Source organism: Tenrec ecaudatus, chromosome 13 (assembly GCF_050624435.1).
Source record: "Tenrec ecaudatus isolate mTenEca1 chromosome 13, mTenEca1.hap1, whole genome shotgun sequence".
In the NCBI taxonomy this organism is placed as follows: Eukaryota; Metazoa; Chordata; class Mammalia; order Afrosoricida; family Tenrecidae; genus Tenrec; species Tenrec ecaudatus.
The window spans coordinates 81,084,166-81,099,284 of record NC_134542.1 but is presented as its reverse complement, the minus strand read 5'-3'; the positions used below and the strand labels follow the sequence as shown (position 1 = coordinate 81,099,284).

The following is a 15,119-nucleotide window of genomic DNA, read 5'->3' as shown; positions in this document are numbered from 1 at the left end:
TCAGGATTTCCCGCTTTCACCCATGTTTCTGGGTGTCTCCTTCTCATTAGTAATGTGTTCGCAGCCTGGTTTTGCTTCAGTGGGGGACAGCTATCATCGTTTTGCCTCTGAAGAGCACAAAAATGGGTATGTCATTTAAGGGACCACTGGTTTGAGTTTTACAAGTTAATGAAAATGAGCCCCAGTTCATTTTCGCATTTCAAATCTAGAAAGCCTCCTTATGTTGCACATGGTGTTGATTCTAGCTTGCCATTAATAATCGCTGACTCCGTTTCTACTTGACATGGCGTCCCAGGCAGAGTGGAGTCGGGCCCCCAGCCAGCTGGCTTGACTGCCAACTCTGAGCCTCAGCTTCCCCATCTGTAACGCAAGGATAGTAATGCCAACTGTGGAGGTGTAAGGAGTTGGCAGCACATGCACACACACACACCTGTGACACACGACAGCACTCATTGCACAACCCATAGCATATAAGTGGAGATGTCTCACTATCTCTACAGCAGAGACTGAGCGGGGGAGGGCGTTCCAGCTGGTGCTGCTGTCCTGAAACCACTCTTCCACTGTCTATGGTAAATGAGAGCAGGATGGCAAAAGCCAAGATCTTCTAACTCATACGTCTGCTCCCAGAGGGTGTCGCATCACGTACTGATACAGGGGGACGCAGCATCCTCTCGACCAGGCTCTGGCCCCTGTCAGGCCTGAGGGAAAGCCCAAAGGTGGGAATCACCCTCAGGCACTTCTCCAGTGAGCCAGGACTGTGAACTTTTGCTGACTACCACTGTGTGCCAGGCAGCCCCCTAGGTCTGTCGGGGCAAAAACTGGTGAAGAGGACTGACTAGGCTCCTGCTCTGAAGGAATTAGGTTCTGTTGGGGAAGACAGAAAATAGAGAAAACAAAACAGCAATCGGAATTCAGGGAATTCTCTCACAGATCTCAGTTGCCTCTAGGAGCTGTATGTGTGGTAGTGGGAGGTCAAGGGGTAATTGCCAAAGGGGTGACCAGCGTCAAAGATCTGGGGCAGGGAGAGCTTACTGGCCAGGAGGGCATGACCTTGATATAGGATTTTGGAAATCAGAGGAAGGAGTTTGTATTTTATTCCAAGTATTGTGGAAAGCCATCAGGGCTTTAAGGAGGGCAGAGACGGGACTGTTTTTTGATGGTGCGTGGTCACCAGGAGAGACCGTGATCCCGGTCATGGCAACCATGACAAAGACTGAAGAGAAGCAGGCAGATTTGGCTGCTAAGACAAAGGGAGAAAATACGGAGAACGCCTCAACCTTTGTATCCCGGGGGTTTCTGAAAGTGGGGTTGATGGCGTCCAGCATTGGGGGGAACATGCTGTTTGGCCATGTCTGCTTTGAGGTATGTCTCATGAGATAGCAATGTTGTCATGCCTGGAAGGCCATTGGCTAAACGGATGTGGCATTCCAAGCTGACAATGGACATTTGGGAGGCACAGTCCAAGAGCATCCAAAGATGCCAACCAGAGAGCCCAGCAGGACCAGGCTCACTCCCAGAAGAACCCATACACGGAAGAGACTCAAAAGGAACTGCAGCAGCAAGAGGGAAGGAAAGCCGGGAAGCCCTGTCGGAAAGGAAGAGGCGAACCTGTCAGTGCTGCCGACACAGGAGGAGCCAGCAGAGCAGGAGAGAGCGCCAGGGTGCGGAGCCTCTGATAGTGATTAAGTACTTAACTACTAGTCTTAAGGTTAGTGATTCAAACCCAGCCAGGGGCACCTCTGAGGACTTGACTGGCTGTGTGCTTCTGAACCCTACTGTGCGGTGTTACTTTGCACCAGCGGTTCTCAACCTCTGGGTCACGACCCCTTTGGAGGCCGAATGACCCTTTCACAGGGTCACCCGATTCTTAACAACAGCAAAATTACAGTTATGAAGTAGCAACAAAAATAATTTATGGTTGGGGGTCACCACCGCATGAGGAACTGTATGACAGGGTCACAGCATGAGGAAGACTGAGAACCACTGCTCTACGCACATGCCATAGCCTTGAGCCAGAACTGACTCGACAGCAAGAAGAAGTCACTCCAAGCCCCCTGATCTGGTCTAGATTTTTCAAATTCTTGGTTTCCGGACATCAGAGTTAGTCTGGCACCCCTGTTGGGGGGCATACAACAGAGTCTTATAACGCAGTCATAACTTATGATGGCAAAGGGAAACAAAATATTCAAATATGACTGAGACCAAAGACAGTTTTCAGGGCTGATTATTTCTGGAGGAGAAATGAGAAAAACTATAGCAGAAGCAAGTGTCCATGGCTAACTTGAGATGTTTATACAAGAAGTGATAAGTGAGAAACATGTAATGACCATTTAAGACATACAAAACCCCTTAGGAGGCCTAGGGACTAAATATAAGCCGTGTGCAGTGCAACAAGGGAGCCAAACAAGTGTCGAACTTACCAAGTGCAGCTTCTGTGGCAGACCCTTTTCAGTTGCTCTTAAGAAGTAGCTCGGTTCTTCCTCAGCCACTCCATGGGCAGTCACTGTCGGTTTCTACTTTTGCACAAAGAGCTCCGGTCTCAACATAATTGCATTAGAAGGTTGGGACGTTGTTCGGTGCTGTGGTGCCCAGTTCCCTTCCGTGTGTGTGCATAATGTGGAGTTGACTGTTCAATGAGCTTTCCAAGATGCCGTCTCCAACCAAATCCAGGTGGCTGCCATCTGCTGTCCGTTGTCTAAGATCTTCAAGGTAAGGCAGTGTGGCCAGCAGGTCAGCTGTTCACCTCAGCAGCTCCTGTGTGTCTCCACCATTTAGGAACCTCAGCTCCGCGGGGGAGGAAGCCCGGAAGCAAATGCGATCCTGTGAGGGCCTGGTGGACTCGCTGTTGTACGTGATCCACACCTGTGTGAACACGTCTGATTACGATAGCAAGGTCAGTGCTTGGCTGGTCCTGTGAGAGGCGTGATAGCAGGGGCCCAGAGCTACACCTTGTGTGGTGCATTTATTTGCCCCCTGCCCTAGCCAAGTGCAACCAAGTGGGTGAGTTTTGACAACAGAATTTGTATCTCCATTCTGCAAGCCAGAAGTTTGAATTTGGGGTGCTAGCAAGGCCATGTTCTATCCAAAAGCCAATGGGGCACAGTTCTTTCTTCTCTCTCGATTTCTGGTAGACCAGGTATCCCCTGGCTTGCAGATGCATCTCCCCAGGACCAGCCTTCTCTTTCATAAAGGTACCACTCGGATGGGACTAGGGCCCCTCACCCTGCTCTCATTTGACCCCATGTTAATGGAAACGCTCATTGCTGTCGAGAGCAACTCCGCCTCATAGTGACCCTATCGGGCAGTAAAATCGTACCATAGGGCTTCCCTAACTTTTCTAATGGAAGCCGACTGCCGAGACTTTCCTTCTCAGAATGGGTGGTGAGTTCAAACCACTGACTTTTTGGTTTTCAGACAAGCATTTAACCATTGTACTGCCGGCATCTTGATTTTGGCTGATAACAAGATCCCATTCCAAAACGAGATTACTTTTCACAGTTGAGAGGGGTTAGAACTTCAGCATATCTTTCTGGAAGGCTATGAATCGTTACAACAGCAGAAAGCCTCTTCTTCTGAGGAGCATCTGGCGGATTTGAACCATGGCCTTACATCCAGTAATTATTTCACCAGGCTCCTTTCAAAAACAGCTTTAGGACCTTCACAACTGAGTGACTCCATGTAGTGACAGGGCTCAGATGGGATGGCAGAGACCTGGCTCTCTCTGTGATTTCCTAGGTGCATTCGAGCCTTTAGTCCCTGTAGCTATTTCTTCCCATTCTGAATCCCCTTCTCCTAGAACTGAAGTCATGTATATCTGTGCATCTGCTGAATAAAAGTTGTTGGTTGAGGCAGGGGACTCCCTCCAGCCGCTCTCTTCTGACCACCACCACTGGCAGTCCAGCCTCCCACCCTCGCCCACCTTTCTCATGCACTCTTGTTAGCTCCAACCTCTGCCCTCCTCCTGTCCCTCCAGTGCCCTGCTGGTCAGCCTGCTCCGGGGGGCCCTTCCCTTCTCCATCCCTGTACTAGCATGGGCAGTGCACCCAGCACTTCTCAACTCTGACACCGACCTGGAATCTGCTGCAGAAGAATCAGGAAGGAGGAGCTAAGAGTCTCAGGAACTCGAAAACACAGTGGTCAGGATGGGTTGGCTTAAAAGAGGCCACCAGGAGATGTCGGGTCGAAAAGATGAAGCTGAGCCAAAAAGGACGGATGCTGCTGAGTAACAAGTTCAGGGAGAAGGGGGAGGAGGGCTTCAAGGTGACAGCCAGGTTCCTGCTCAAGCCCTACTGAACCAAAAGCTCTGCCACTTATAACTGCAGCTTGCCAGGCAAACATGAACTTGGATTCAGACAAGATGAGCTGAAGTGACAGTTGGCCTTTAAAGGAAGAGAGCGTACTCAGAAGTCAGAGTGTCCCACAGAGGGGGGAGGGGCTGGCAGAGTGAAGGAGCTAGCAGCTGGATAGGGGCTGTCCCCAGGGAGAGAACTGGTGGCACTTCCTGTCACATGGATGGTCCACAGGAGCAGGAGGTAGTTAGGCTCTGGCATCGTGGGCGCATTTCTGCCCCTGCAGCAGAAACACTGAGCATGTCCTCTTTCAGCGCTTGAACATTTTATTAGCATAACACCAGACCTAAACGTGTACGAAGATGGTTGTGCACCTCATTGAGGGGTATTCGGAAATATTGTGCAATCTTAATTCTTTCTGTAGATATTATTTCCACTCCCCTTAAGTAAAAAAATGGTTATTTCCTCGTGTCCATTTGTGTATTATCGGTAGCTGTCAGTACAGAAGCCTTTTCCACAGATGTGCTGTAATGCTTTTTAATTATACGCTGTGTTGGGTTTCAGACGGTGGAGAACTGTGTGTGCACCCTGAGGAACCTGTCCTATCGGCTGGAACTGGAGGTCCCGCAGGCCCGGCTGCTGGGCCTCAATGAATTGGATGACTTACTAGGGAAAGAGTCTCCCAGCAAAGACTCGGAGCCAAGCTGCTGGGGGAAGAAGAAGAAGAAGAAAAAGAGGACGCCACAGGAGGATCAAGTTAGCATTTTATTTGACCTGAAGCTAACGTTTCATGTTGCGGGTGTAAGGAATCAATGCGTGGCAGCAAACAGATTCCCCTGTATCTGAGTCCAGAGATGGAGATTTTCAAGTACTGCCTCCCGTGTCCCTTGGCTTCTGTTTCATGTGTGCTGTTTGGTTTGTCTTTCAGTGGGATGGAGTTGGTCCTATCCCAGGGCTGTCTAAGTCCCCCAAGGGGGTTGAGATGCTGTGGCATCCATCGGTGGTGAAACCGTATCTGACTCTCCTAGCAGAAAGCTCGAATCCAGCCACCTTGGAAGGCTCTGCCGGCTCTCTCCAGAACCTCTCTGCTGGCAACTGGAAGGTAGGAGATCTTCCACTTGTCCACACTTCTTGGGGATCTTTGAAGCCAGTCAGATGGGCAGTGAAAGGAATGCGGTTGCTTAGACGTGGTCCGGGCCAAGGGTAGGCACTAGAGAGAGAGAGCAGCTGTTGTGTCTGGTGCCCAAAGATAAACTTGACCTATTCCTTCCCCGTGACATACTCAAAGGCTAGTGAGAAACGCAGATTGCCTGGCCTGTGCCAGGATCACAGGACCTGTGTGCTTTGGCAAAGATGCCGGGAGATAAAGGTTTCCTGCAGGAGAAGTGCTGCCCAGAGGGAGGCATAAAGGAGACTGAAATCCACAGTGGAATCTTGGGTTGGGCTCAGCGAACAAACCAGAAGGAGGCCTGGAGGTGAGGAGAGGATAGCGTGGGCCGTGGTCGCTGAAGCATAGAAGGCAGGGCAGGAGCAGCCCCGGTAGCTAGGCTACTGGTCTTCCTGGACAGGCGGAGAAAGACTTGAGCAGTAGGCGAGATGGGCCACTCTAAGGGCTTAGGCAGACGAGTGTATGATGTGCAGCATCAGCCAGAACCCCTTCTGTGGCAGAGCAGCAGGGGCATCTGAGGCAGAGACCAGGAGAACAGAATTCCATTTGGGAGGCAGTGCAGTTCCGAGGCCGAAGATGACGGACAAGGGCCAGGTTGCACCGGAGCTCGAGCAGAGAGGAGCCGCTGGTGCGTCCCTCTTTTCCCGGGACTGTGCGGAGAACGAGCGGCTCCAAAAAGTCCTGCGGACCCTTCGTGATCTTTCCTTTTGAGAGCCCCATAGCCTCTAGGAACTTCTTTTGCTTCTTTACCCACCGGTAGCCATTGAAGGGCGTTTCCCTTTTTTAAATAAGTTCTTTAAAAATTGTTAAGCATTATCTAGCAACTTTCCAGGTACTCCTTTTAAAAAAATATTTCCAACTTCTAGAAATTTCCTGTGTATTTCATTAGAAATCTAATTTCTGTTTGTTGTGGGGTTTTTTTGTTTGTTTGTTTTATTTTTGGCTGCCAGCCACATCACCATTCCCCCAAATGAGAGAGAATCTTTGGCCATTCTATAATCCACGATGAAGAAAGGCATTGCTAAGCCAAGTAGGTTTTGGACTAATGCTAAGTCACAGTGGTTATCCTTTATTTTGTAATTAAAACTCTAGCAGCTTAATGGCTAAGCACCCACTCTGAAGCCAGACAGTCTCCCTGAGGACCTTAGAAGAAATAGCCTCTCTCTTCCCAGTCTCCTCGTCCGTGAAATGAAGGTATAAAAATACTTCGTGAGATGAAGAGCTTGATTTTTTTTTAATAACAATATAAACTGGTTGGCAGAGCCTTTGTGGCACTGTGGGTAAGCAATGGACTGCTAACCTGGAAGTCAGCAGCTCAAACCCATCAGCCACTCCACAGGAGGAAGAGTCACTGTCTCAGAAACCATGAGGAGCAGTCCTACTCTGTTCTGACCATCAGTGGGTCTGGACAGCACGCTGGTCACTGGGTCAGAAGATGCTTGTGGGGACTGAATGAGGGGAGAAACGGGGAGAACCAAGGACAGGCCGACACGTGTAAATGCTTATTGCAATAGGCCCCGGTCTTCACTGGCAGCTGCTGTTAGCCCGGGGATCACTTGATAATTTAAAAAGACAACAGTTACAGTAGAGGTGGTTAAGAGTTCTTTCGATTTTCATTTCTGGGACCACTTAGTGAATGAAAAATTAGCTGGTGAGTTCATGTAAAATATGAGCATTATGTTTAAGTGATTTGGAAGCATACAAAATAGTTCATCAAAAACAGGGCCCTCATTAAGAAAGCCCGGTCGTCCTAACCACAGGTGCCATCGAGTCAGGCAGTTTGGGAGCATTGCTGACCACAGAGACCCAGGGAGGAGAGGAGACGCCCCGGGCAGGTGGCGGGAAGGGAGGTGGCTCAAGTGCAGGTCAGGAAGGGAAGCTGATAAACCCACCTTAGTACGTCACCGCTGTGACGAGCCGTTTCACTGGATTTGGAAAATGTGTTCACATAAAGGACCGTAACAGGCCTTTTCCTCGTACTTGAACTATTAAGATAAGATACCCAGCAGAGAGCGCATACTTCCGTGTTCATGGAAGGACTGGGAGATCCTTGTTCTCGAGACTTGACCACAACAGAAAAGTATCAGATGTTTTATGAACATGTGTCAATTCTCCTAAATTTTGAAAAGCGATCTGCACTGGCGAGCGTCAACGAGAGCTCCTACTCCGGTTGCAGACTGTTTTCTAATGTGGCATGGGGTGGGGGCGGCGTGGTGGTGGTGGGGTCACTGTTGACTTGGAGCCCATTTCCAGTGCACAGACGCTTGCTGTGCTGTCCAGCGGTGCCTCATAATCATAAAAATCTGACAACTAGACGTCAAATAGGATAATCAGCTCCCTTTTCTTGAATGTGAAAGTTTTCTCCACACAAATGCCCTTACTCTCCCATCGGTGTGCCCCAGTCATGATGCTTGGTGTTTCTGGAGAATTCCCTTTCTTCTGAGGCAAGGGCTTTTCCCCAAGCAATCTTTCTGACAGGTTGCTGAAATAGAAATTTTGTTGCAGGGAAGCCAGAGGGGGGAAAAGTCTTGGCAGCCATGGCTCGCCTTTAATGTGTGCTGATGGGTTACTGTCTCTGCCTGCCTATTTTAAGCCTCTGGCCCTGGCGTGGTGCCAGCTGCAATGACAACACATGATCTTTCCTTAATCCCGTTTATGTATCTAAGCTAGAAAGTAATCACTGTCTTCTCCTTTCTGCACAAAAGAAATATCTGGCAGATGCTGGCTTGAGATTTCCAGGCTTTGGGGTTTTCGCTCTAAATCAATCATCCTGTCCTTTCTTCCAAACGGTGGATTTCTCTTTACTGACATCATAGATTTTAATCTCCAATTGGAAGGAAAAAAAACATCTAATCTGGTCATCGTTTTGCAAACTTCTGTTTTGTTTGTTTGCAGTCACATCACAGAAATGGTCCTCTGCTTTACGTACCACTGACGGCCGTCTTTTGCTCTAGTTTGCAGCGTACATCCGGGCGGCGGTCCGGAAAGAAAAAGGGCTGCCCATCCTTGTGGAACTCCTGAGAATGGATAACGACCGAGTCGTTTCTTCCGTGGCGACGGCCTTGAGGAATATGGCGCTCGATGTCCGCAACAAGGAGCTCATAGGTACGTCCTAATGAGACGGCGCTGCGAGAGGACGCAGGGCACCTGAGTTGGCGTGGACCCGATGGCAGTGAGGTAGAAGGAGACAGTAACTGCAGGCTTGACAATCCTGTCTGGTCTCTTTTGATTTTAATAGAAATAAAACGCCATTTAAAACCATGAGTAAGGGAGCCCTAGTCCCCAATTGCGTAGTGTACTTGGGTTCTTTGCGACCAATTTGTTCAGCAGAAGGCAAGCTTACCAGCTAAAGCATTGCTCAGAGAAGGGACATTTTCAGAAATGCCTGTAGTTTGCATTGCAACACCACTCGTGAGAGTTTGTGGCTCTCTGTCCAAAGAGAGTTAAACTTCTTGAGCTACAAAACAATCTTTGTTTCCCCTCCCTGTTTTTGAGGCTAATGTCTGCTAATTCACTGACACGACCCTGTTCTGAATTAAAACAGAATGCGCATTAATGACTTGTAACTTTTCCCTCTCTAACCCCTTGGAATGCCCACCCAAAGAGTGAGATGGATGCCTTCCCAAGGCCCTTTCCACCCTGGAGCGGCTAGGCAGAGTCAGAGGAGGAAAGCCTAGCACATAGCATTTAAGGAGGCACTCACTCTCAGGTCTCTGCCAGGGTAGGGCTGGTGCTTGCATACGCTTGAGAGTGAGTGCCTGCTAAAACTGGCACTAGGCAGCTTGCTTGCCCCTCCAGTGTCCTGCCGGGGCATTGTCTCAGCCCAAGCACAACATAGAGAAAAGATTAGAAACCTTTATGTAGACCTTGGATTGGACCCTAGATCTGCCCCCAGGCTTTCTTACCTGGGCAGTCTATGTAACGCACCTGGGCTCAGTTCCCTCCCTAGACGGAAAGTGAAAAGTAACACCTACTCAAGCCCATCCCGGAGAGGGGGCTGATGGTGCCTGCTGCCCTGAGTATGAGTCAGCTGTGAAAAGGACATGAGAGTGTATGAAGCGCTCCCTTAAAACTGCCAAGTGCCTCACGGTTCCCTCTGCTGTGACCCGTAAATGGGGGAAGTGCTGGTGACAGCTTAGGGAAGAGGGCTTGACAAGATTGTGTATGAATCTACAGTTTGGGGGAGCAAGGTCAATTGGCATAACAACACACAAAGGCAGCATTTTGTCTCCTGCTTTGGGGAGTAGGGACTCGAGTCTTAAAAGCTTGTGAATGACCATCGGGGTGTAACTATTGGTCTCTCCCATCTGGAGGACAGAAGCATGATGAAAATAAAACACGTGGGAACCCTAGTGGGGTACACACACCTAAGAATCATCCATCCTTCAGAGCGAAAGGGCAGCCTTGCCAAGAACAAACTTCAGAAGGAAGGAGAAACGGAAACACGGGGACAAAATGGTATAGGTCATAAGACACTGAGCGGAGTGTAATCAGTGAGATGAAACGGAATGTGTGCAAACTCTTGATGACTGGTCTGTCTGGCAGCCTTTCTACGGTGCACAATAAAAAGTTTTAAAATGGCGTGAATATATCTTGAGCCTGTGTAAAACGCTCCTGTCATGAGATCGGAGAGGAGAGACTGGAGGAAGAAGAGCGGAAAAGCAGTGGGGCTGCTCTCAGACAACTGTTGTAAGAAGTACACGCGGTGGCTCACAGGACTGTCACCCAGTCCGGACACAGAATCACCCCCAGAATAAAGCTGACCTCCGTGTCTGGTCTGAACCCAGTGTCCCTTTGAGCCGGAACTTCCCCTGTGGAGAGGACAGGGTCCTGCCCCACTTCCTGTAGATGTGTTACCGCTCTTAGTGCCCACAGTTCTCTGAGAGAAATTCCTCAGGGCCCTAGAGAGTTGTTGATTTTAAATTATTTTTCCAGGTATTTGATTTCTCTTGAGAAGCATGTGAAATTTGGAGGTTCTTAATTTGGCTTGCCGTTCTACAATGAGAAAAAAGATCCCAGGTGGTATAGAAGGAGCAGGGCCCGTGCTACCAATTCCTGACTGTCACTGGAGCTGTGCCCCAAGACCGTTAGCATCAGGGATGTGCAATTGGAGTAGCGCCTCCTTGCCTGTGTTTCCTACGGACCGCCTAGCCACCTCTGGACGCTTCCCCAGAGCTTCCTCAGGGTTCTTGTGCAGCTGGAGCACTCCACCAGTTCCGCACATCCCTGTTTCCCTACAGCGACTTTCCTTCCTGTGGCCCCTCGAGACTCGGCACTGGAGTCCGCTTTATCCAGCACTTCTGTCCCTCATAACTGTCACCTTCTCTGACCCCTTCACCCCCATTTCCATCGCCAGCACTAGCAATAGACCCCCCCCCCACAAGCAAGAGTTTTATCAGCGCACAAAAGTTTTGTTGGTGAGCAGTCAGCCTGGACTAGCCCACCTGTCTGCCGCCACAGGCGCCGTGGGCACCGCAGGCAGAGTGCACCGCCTTAGCAAAACGATAGCTTACACGTCATGGCCTCTTGGTCATTCCCAAGCGCTAACAATCACCAGCACTGACTTGACTTTCCATCCCAGGCCTCGGGGTGGCACAGCAGTTTGCAATGGACTGCTAACCTAAAGGCTGACCGTGAACCCCCTCAGTAGCCACCTAAGAAGGAAGGAAGGTCCGGCGATCTGCTTCTGTTGGCGATCGCAGCCACACGACCCTGACGGAGTAGTTCTGCTCTGTGGCCCACGGGCTCTCCACAGTCAGAACTGACAGGATGGCAATAGGCTTGGTTTGTTTGCTTTTAACTCATCGTCTGTCTTAGTTTCCTAGTGCTACTAACAAAAAGCAATGCATTCTCTCACAGTTTCAGAGGCTAGAGGTTTTCCCTCTGCCTGTTCCTTGCCTCCTTTTCCACATCTGTGGGCCTAGGGTCCCGTGGGTCTCACCAGGTATACTGCCACCAGTCGTGCCTGCGTGTAGGAAACTTCCAGTGCATGGATCTTGTAGCTAAAGGACTTGGATCCATGTCCACTTCTTTCTTGATGGTAGTAAGTGCCTCTGAGCTCTGTTTACTTATTTCATCTCTTTTATATCTCAAAAGAGATTGATTTACGATACAGCCTGATCCTGCTGATTACATTTAGCTTCATTAACATCCTAGAAATTGGGATTTACGGCACATAGAATTATTACCTCAGATGGCAAAATGGAAGAGAATTCCATGTACTAAAAATCCTGGCCTTGCCAGGTGGCCATCTCTTTGGGGCAGGGAAGCGCAATTCATCCAGCAGACCATCTCTTCCCAATTCCACCTTGGCCGTCTGTCCTTACCGTGGCATCAGCTGCTCTCTGTGCTTCATGATAGTGTTGGCTGTGGGTCTGCCTGTGGACACATGCTGTCAATTATGTAGGCATGTCGTCAGGGCTTGTCTCCTGCTCGCCATTGTGGATAAAGAGCTGTTTAATAAAAACCTATTTACCATCCGCTCAGTTATTAGCATGGGTGTCAGGGGGGAGAGGCACTAAGATAATATTTACTTGAGCTTGTGTTAATTCATTTTGTTTGTTGTGCAATTATTCCAGTTTGTCAGTTGGTAATTGAAATTGATAAAGCTAGAGAGAATCTCTCTCTGGAGAGGAGTAAGAGAAATAAGAGTTTCTATAATAAAATGCTTTAATATTTAAGGTACTCCTCCCAGTCGTGTCTTCTCAAGAGCTTTATTATTATTATTGCATTACTCCTAAGTGATAGCATAGCCATATTTTTAATAACAAAATGTTGCTTCTGTCTTCTTTTAAAGCAGCGATTCTCAGCTTAGGGGTCTAAGGACCTTTTCACAGGGCTCACCAGATTAATAACAGTAGCAAAATTACAGGTATGAAGTAGCAACGAAAATGATGTTCTGGTTGGGGTCACCACCACATGAACTGTATGAAAGGGTCGCGGCATTCGGGAGGCTGAGAACCCCTGTGTTAAAGCCACCAGGATGCGGTGAAATCCGTAACACCACACTGGCCCGCTGGCCGCGCGCCCACAGCTCGGTAAATTGTGTAACTGTACCCAGCTCGCCCTGAGCCCTGAAGGAGTTGATGAGCATTGGTATTTGCTAACTTGACTTGTCCAAATCCAACGATCTGTTGTAAAATAGGAGGGGCTCATGGGATCTGTGACCCGTGTCGTTAGGTGCCATCCAGTAAGCGTTGACTTACAGCGACTCCGTGTATAAGAAACCCTGCCCAGCCCTGGGCCACCCCCACAACCATGATTCGTTTGAGCCCATCGTAGTGACCACTGGGTCAGTCCACCTGGTCAAAGGTCGCTGCCCATCTCCTTTACCAAGCACAGTGTCCTTCTCCAGGACTACTCTCTCCGGACGGTATGTCCAACGCGCATGAGACAAGTCTTTCTGTTCTTGCTGCTAAGGAGCATTCGGACCATACTTCTTCCAAGACAGACCCATTTGTCCTTTCGACGGTCCATGGGTCTTTCAGTGTTCTTCCCCAGCACCATAACGCAAACGCATCAATTACCCATCGATTCTTCTTCAGTCGTTGTTCGACTTCCAGCTTTCACGACATGAGATGATTGGAGTACTGTGGCTTGGTCAGGCGCACTGTCGTTTGTGATGACATGGGAATGCGGTGAAGAGTCAACTTTGTTACATCTCCTTACTTCCCCGTTATTGAAAGTGGCTGAGCTGAAGCAGCTTGGTTAGCATCCTAATCTGGGCGCTGGTTACTTCTGGTGCTTGACGCTGCGGTTTGGACTCCGCGTTTCCTTCCCGTGGCGCTGATGTCGATGGAGACTCTCCCTCGACACTTTGCAGCGTGTGCCACTTGCCTCTTTGACCTTGGGTTTTCTTTTTCTTTCTCCTGTTACTGGTTTCGTCGGGGTTATTTCTATGAAACTGCAGCTCTCAGACTCTTGAAACAACAGCGAAAGCCTAGTGTCCCCTGAACACGGAATTTAATTTTCTGCATTGACAGGTAAATATGCCATGCGAGACCTGGTCAACCGGCTTCCAGGTGGGAATGGCCCCAGCATCCTCTCTGACGAGACCATGGCGGCCATCTGCTGTGCTCTGCATGAGGTCACCAGCAAAAATATGGAGAACGCCAAGGCCCTGGCCGACTCCGGCGGGATAGAGAAGCTGGTCAACATCACCAAAGGCCGAGGAGACAGGCAAGTCGGCGGCCCGAGAGGCTGCGCCGGGCCCCGCTCGGTCTGCAATCTTACTGTGATGAGGCCTATGTGGAGCTTGTTTTTCATGCGGAAAGGATCTGTGTCTGCCTTTCTTACAAGCTGAAAAGCTAACCAGTCTCCAGCAGTTGAAGCCTATCTGCTGAGTGAGACGTTTCTTGGCATGCAGCCCCTTCTCTGGTGTTTAATTTCTTGCACCAGCTCCTCCTACTGTTTGGTCTCTTAAAGCACATTCGTTTCGGTGGTTTCCTCTGGCCGAAATGCACTGATGTGCCTCTTCCCGTGTGTCCTCGGCTCTCCTTCAGCCCGAGATCCTGACCGGCGGCGACGACTGCTCGGATGCTCGTGCGGGCTTGTTCTCTCCACTAAGTACCCAGAGCGCATCCCGAGCCCCGCTGGCAGCCAGGGCTGCAGGGTGGCCTCAGGACAGGACACAGCCCAGGCTCGCAGCACACAGCCCTCTTTGCTTCTAGATGTACTTCATCGATGGGCAGCAGAAATCGGGATTAGAGGACTTGTGGACAAAATAGAAGAGTTGTTGTTACATACAGAGCTATAGCAATGACTAGAAATTTGACTCTGTACCAAATCAGAGAATCCCCAAGAAGTGGTGTGCAGAGACGTGCTGTGCCGCCTTCCAAACCCTGAGACCGCCCCCCCCTTGTTCTCCTTCACACGCGGATTTCTGACTGGTACATTACTGATGTAGGTTCCCTTGCGTGACCCCTGCCTCTGGAAGGTAAGCGTCCCCAAGCAGACCGTTGCCTTGTTTGTTCCCTGCTGTTCCTCCAGCATCTTAGACGCTGGCTGGCCAGAGTCGATGGCAATCAATATTAAATTGGCTGAAAGACAGCACTAGACCTCACACTGGGGTTCATCCAGTCGTTTAGTTAATACTCCTGGAGGAATCTCTAAGATAACAATAGTAATTTGGCAAACACCTCTATTCTTAGCCCACCCCTCAGAAGCCACACGTGTGAACATCAAACCATATTTTCTTTAAGTTCGCTTTTGTTTGTGTGTGTGTGTGTGTGTGTGTGTGTGTGTTGCTAATAATGGATGTACATGGTCCCCTTTTTTTATTTCTAAGGACATATTAACTATAGTACAATTCTACTGGCTCCCCTTCTTGGCCTCTTCCTTCTCCCCCTGAGATAACAGGGATCCCCCATAGATGCTCTGGATTCTCACGTAAGTAGCCTTCATTGGTGAAGAGCATACCAAAAACAAACACACAAAAAACGGAAGAAATACCTAATGGTGCTGTAATCATTTGCATATGGGCCCCACCTAGCAAAATTTGAAAATCTGTGGAGCAGGTCAGCTTCTGAATCCACACTTCCCTTCCTTTTTATTCAGCAAGCATTAATGTCTGCTGTGTGCCAGGCACTGTCCGAGCTGCTGGCTGCAGCAGGAGACAAACCAACACATTTCCTCCCCTCAGGGACCTGCATTCCCTGGAAGAC

General features: G+C 49.5%; 1 protein-coding gene across 8 annotated transcripts in view; it reads left to right on the top strand.

The window, feature by feature from the left end:
• The window catches only part of PKP4 (plakophilin 4), a 272,376-nt gene that overhangs the window by 247,213 nt on the left and 10,044 nt on the right, over positions 1 to 15,119 (top strand). For all 8 annotated transcript variants that reach the window (XM_075529701.1, XM_075529706.1, XM_075529705.1 and 5 more), the window contains 5 exons: positions 2,776 to 2,893; positions 4,854 to 5,045; positions 5,218 to 5,391; positions 8,412 to 8,562; positions 13,440 to 13,635. In XM_075529701.1, coding sequence (XP_075385816.1) covers positions 2,776 to 2,893; positions 4,854 to 5,045; positions 5,218 to 5,391; positions 8,412 to 8,562; positions 13,440 to 13,635 — 831 coding nt within the window. The remainder of the gene's footprint in view (positions 1 to 2,775; positions 2,894 to 4,853; positions 5,046 to 5,217; positions 5,392 to 8,411; positions 8,563 to 13,439; positions 13,636 to 15,119) is intronic.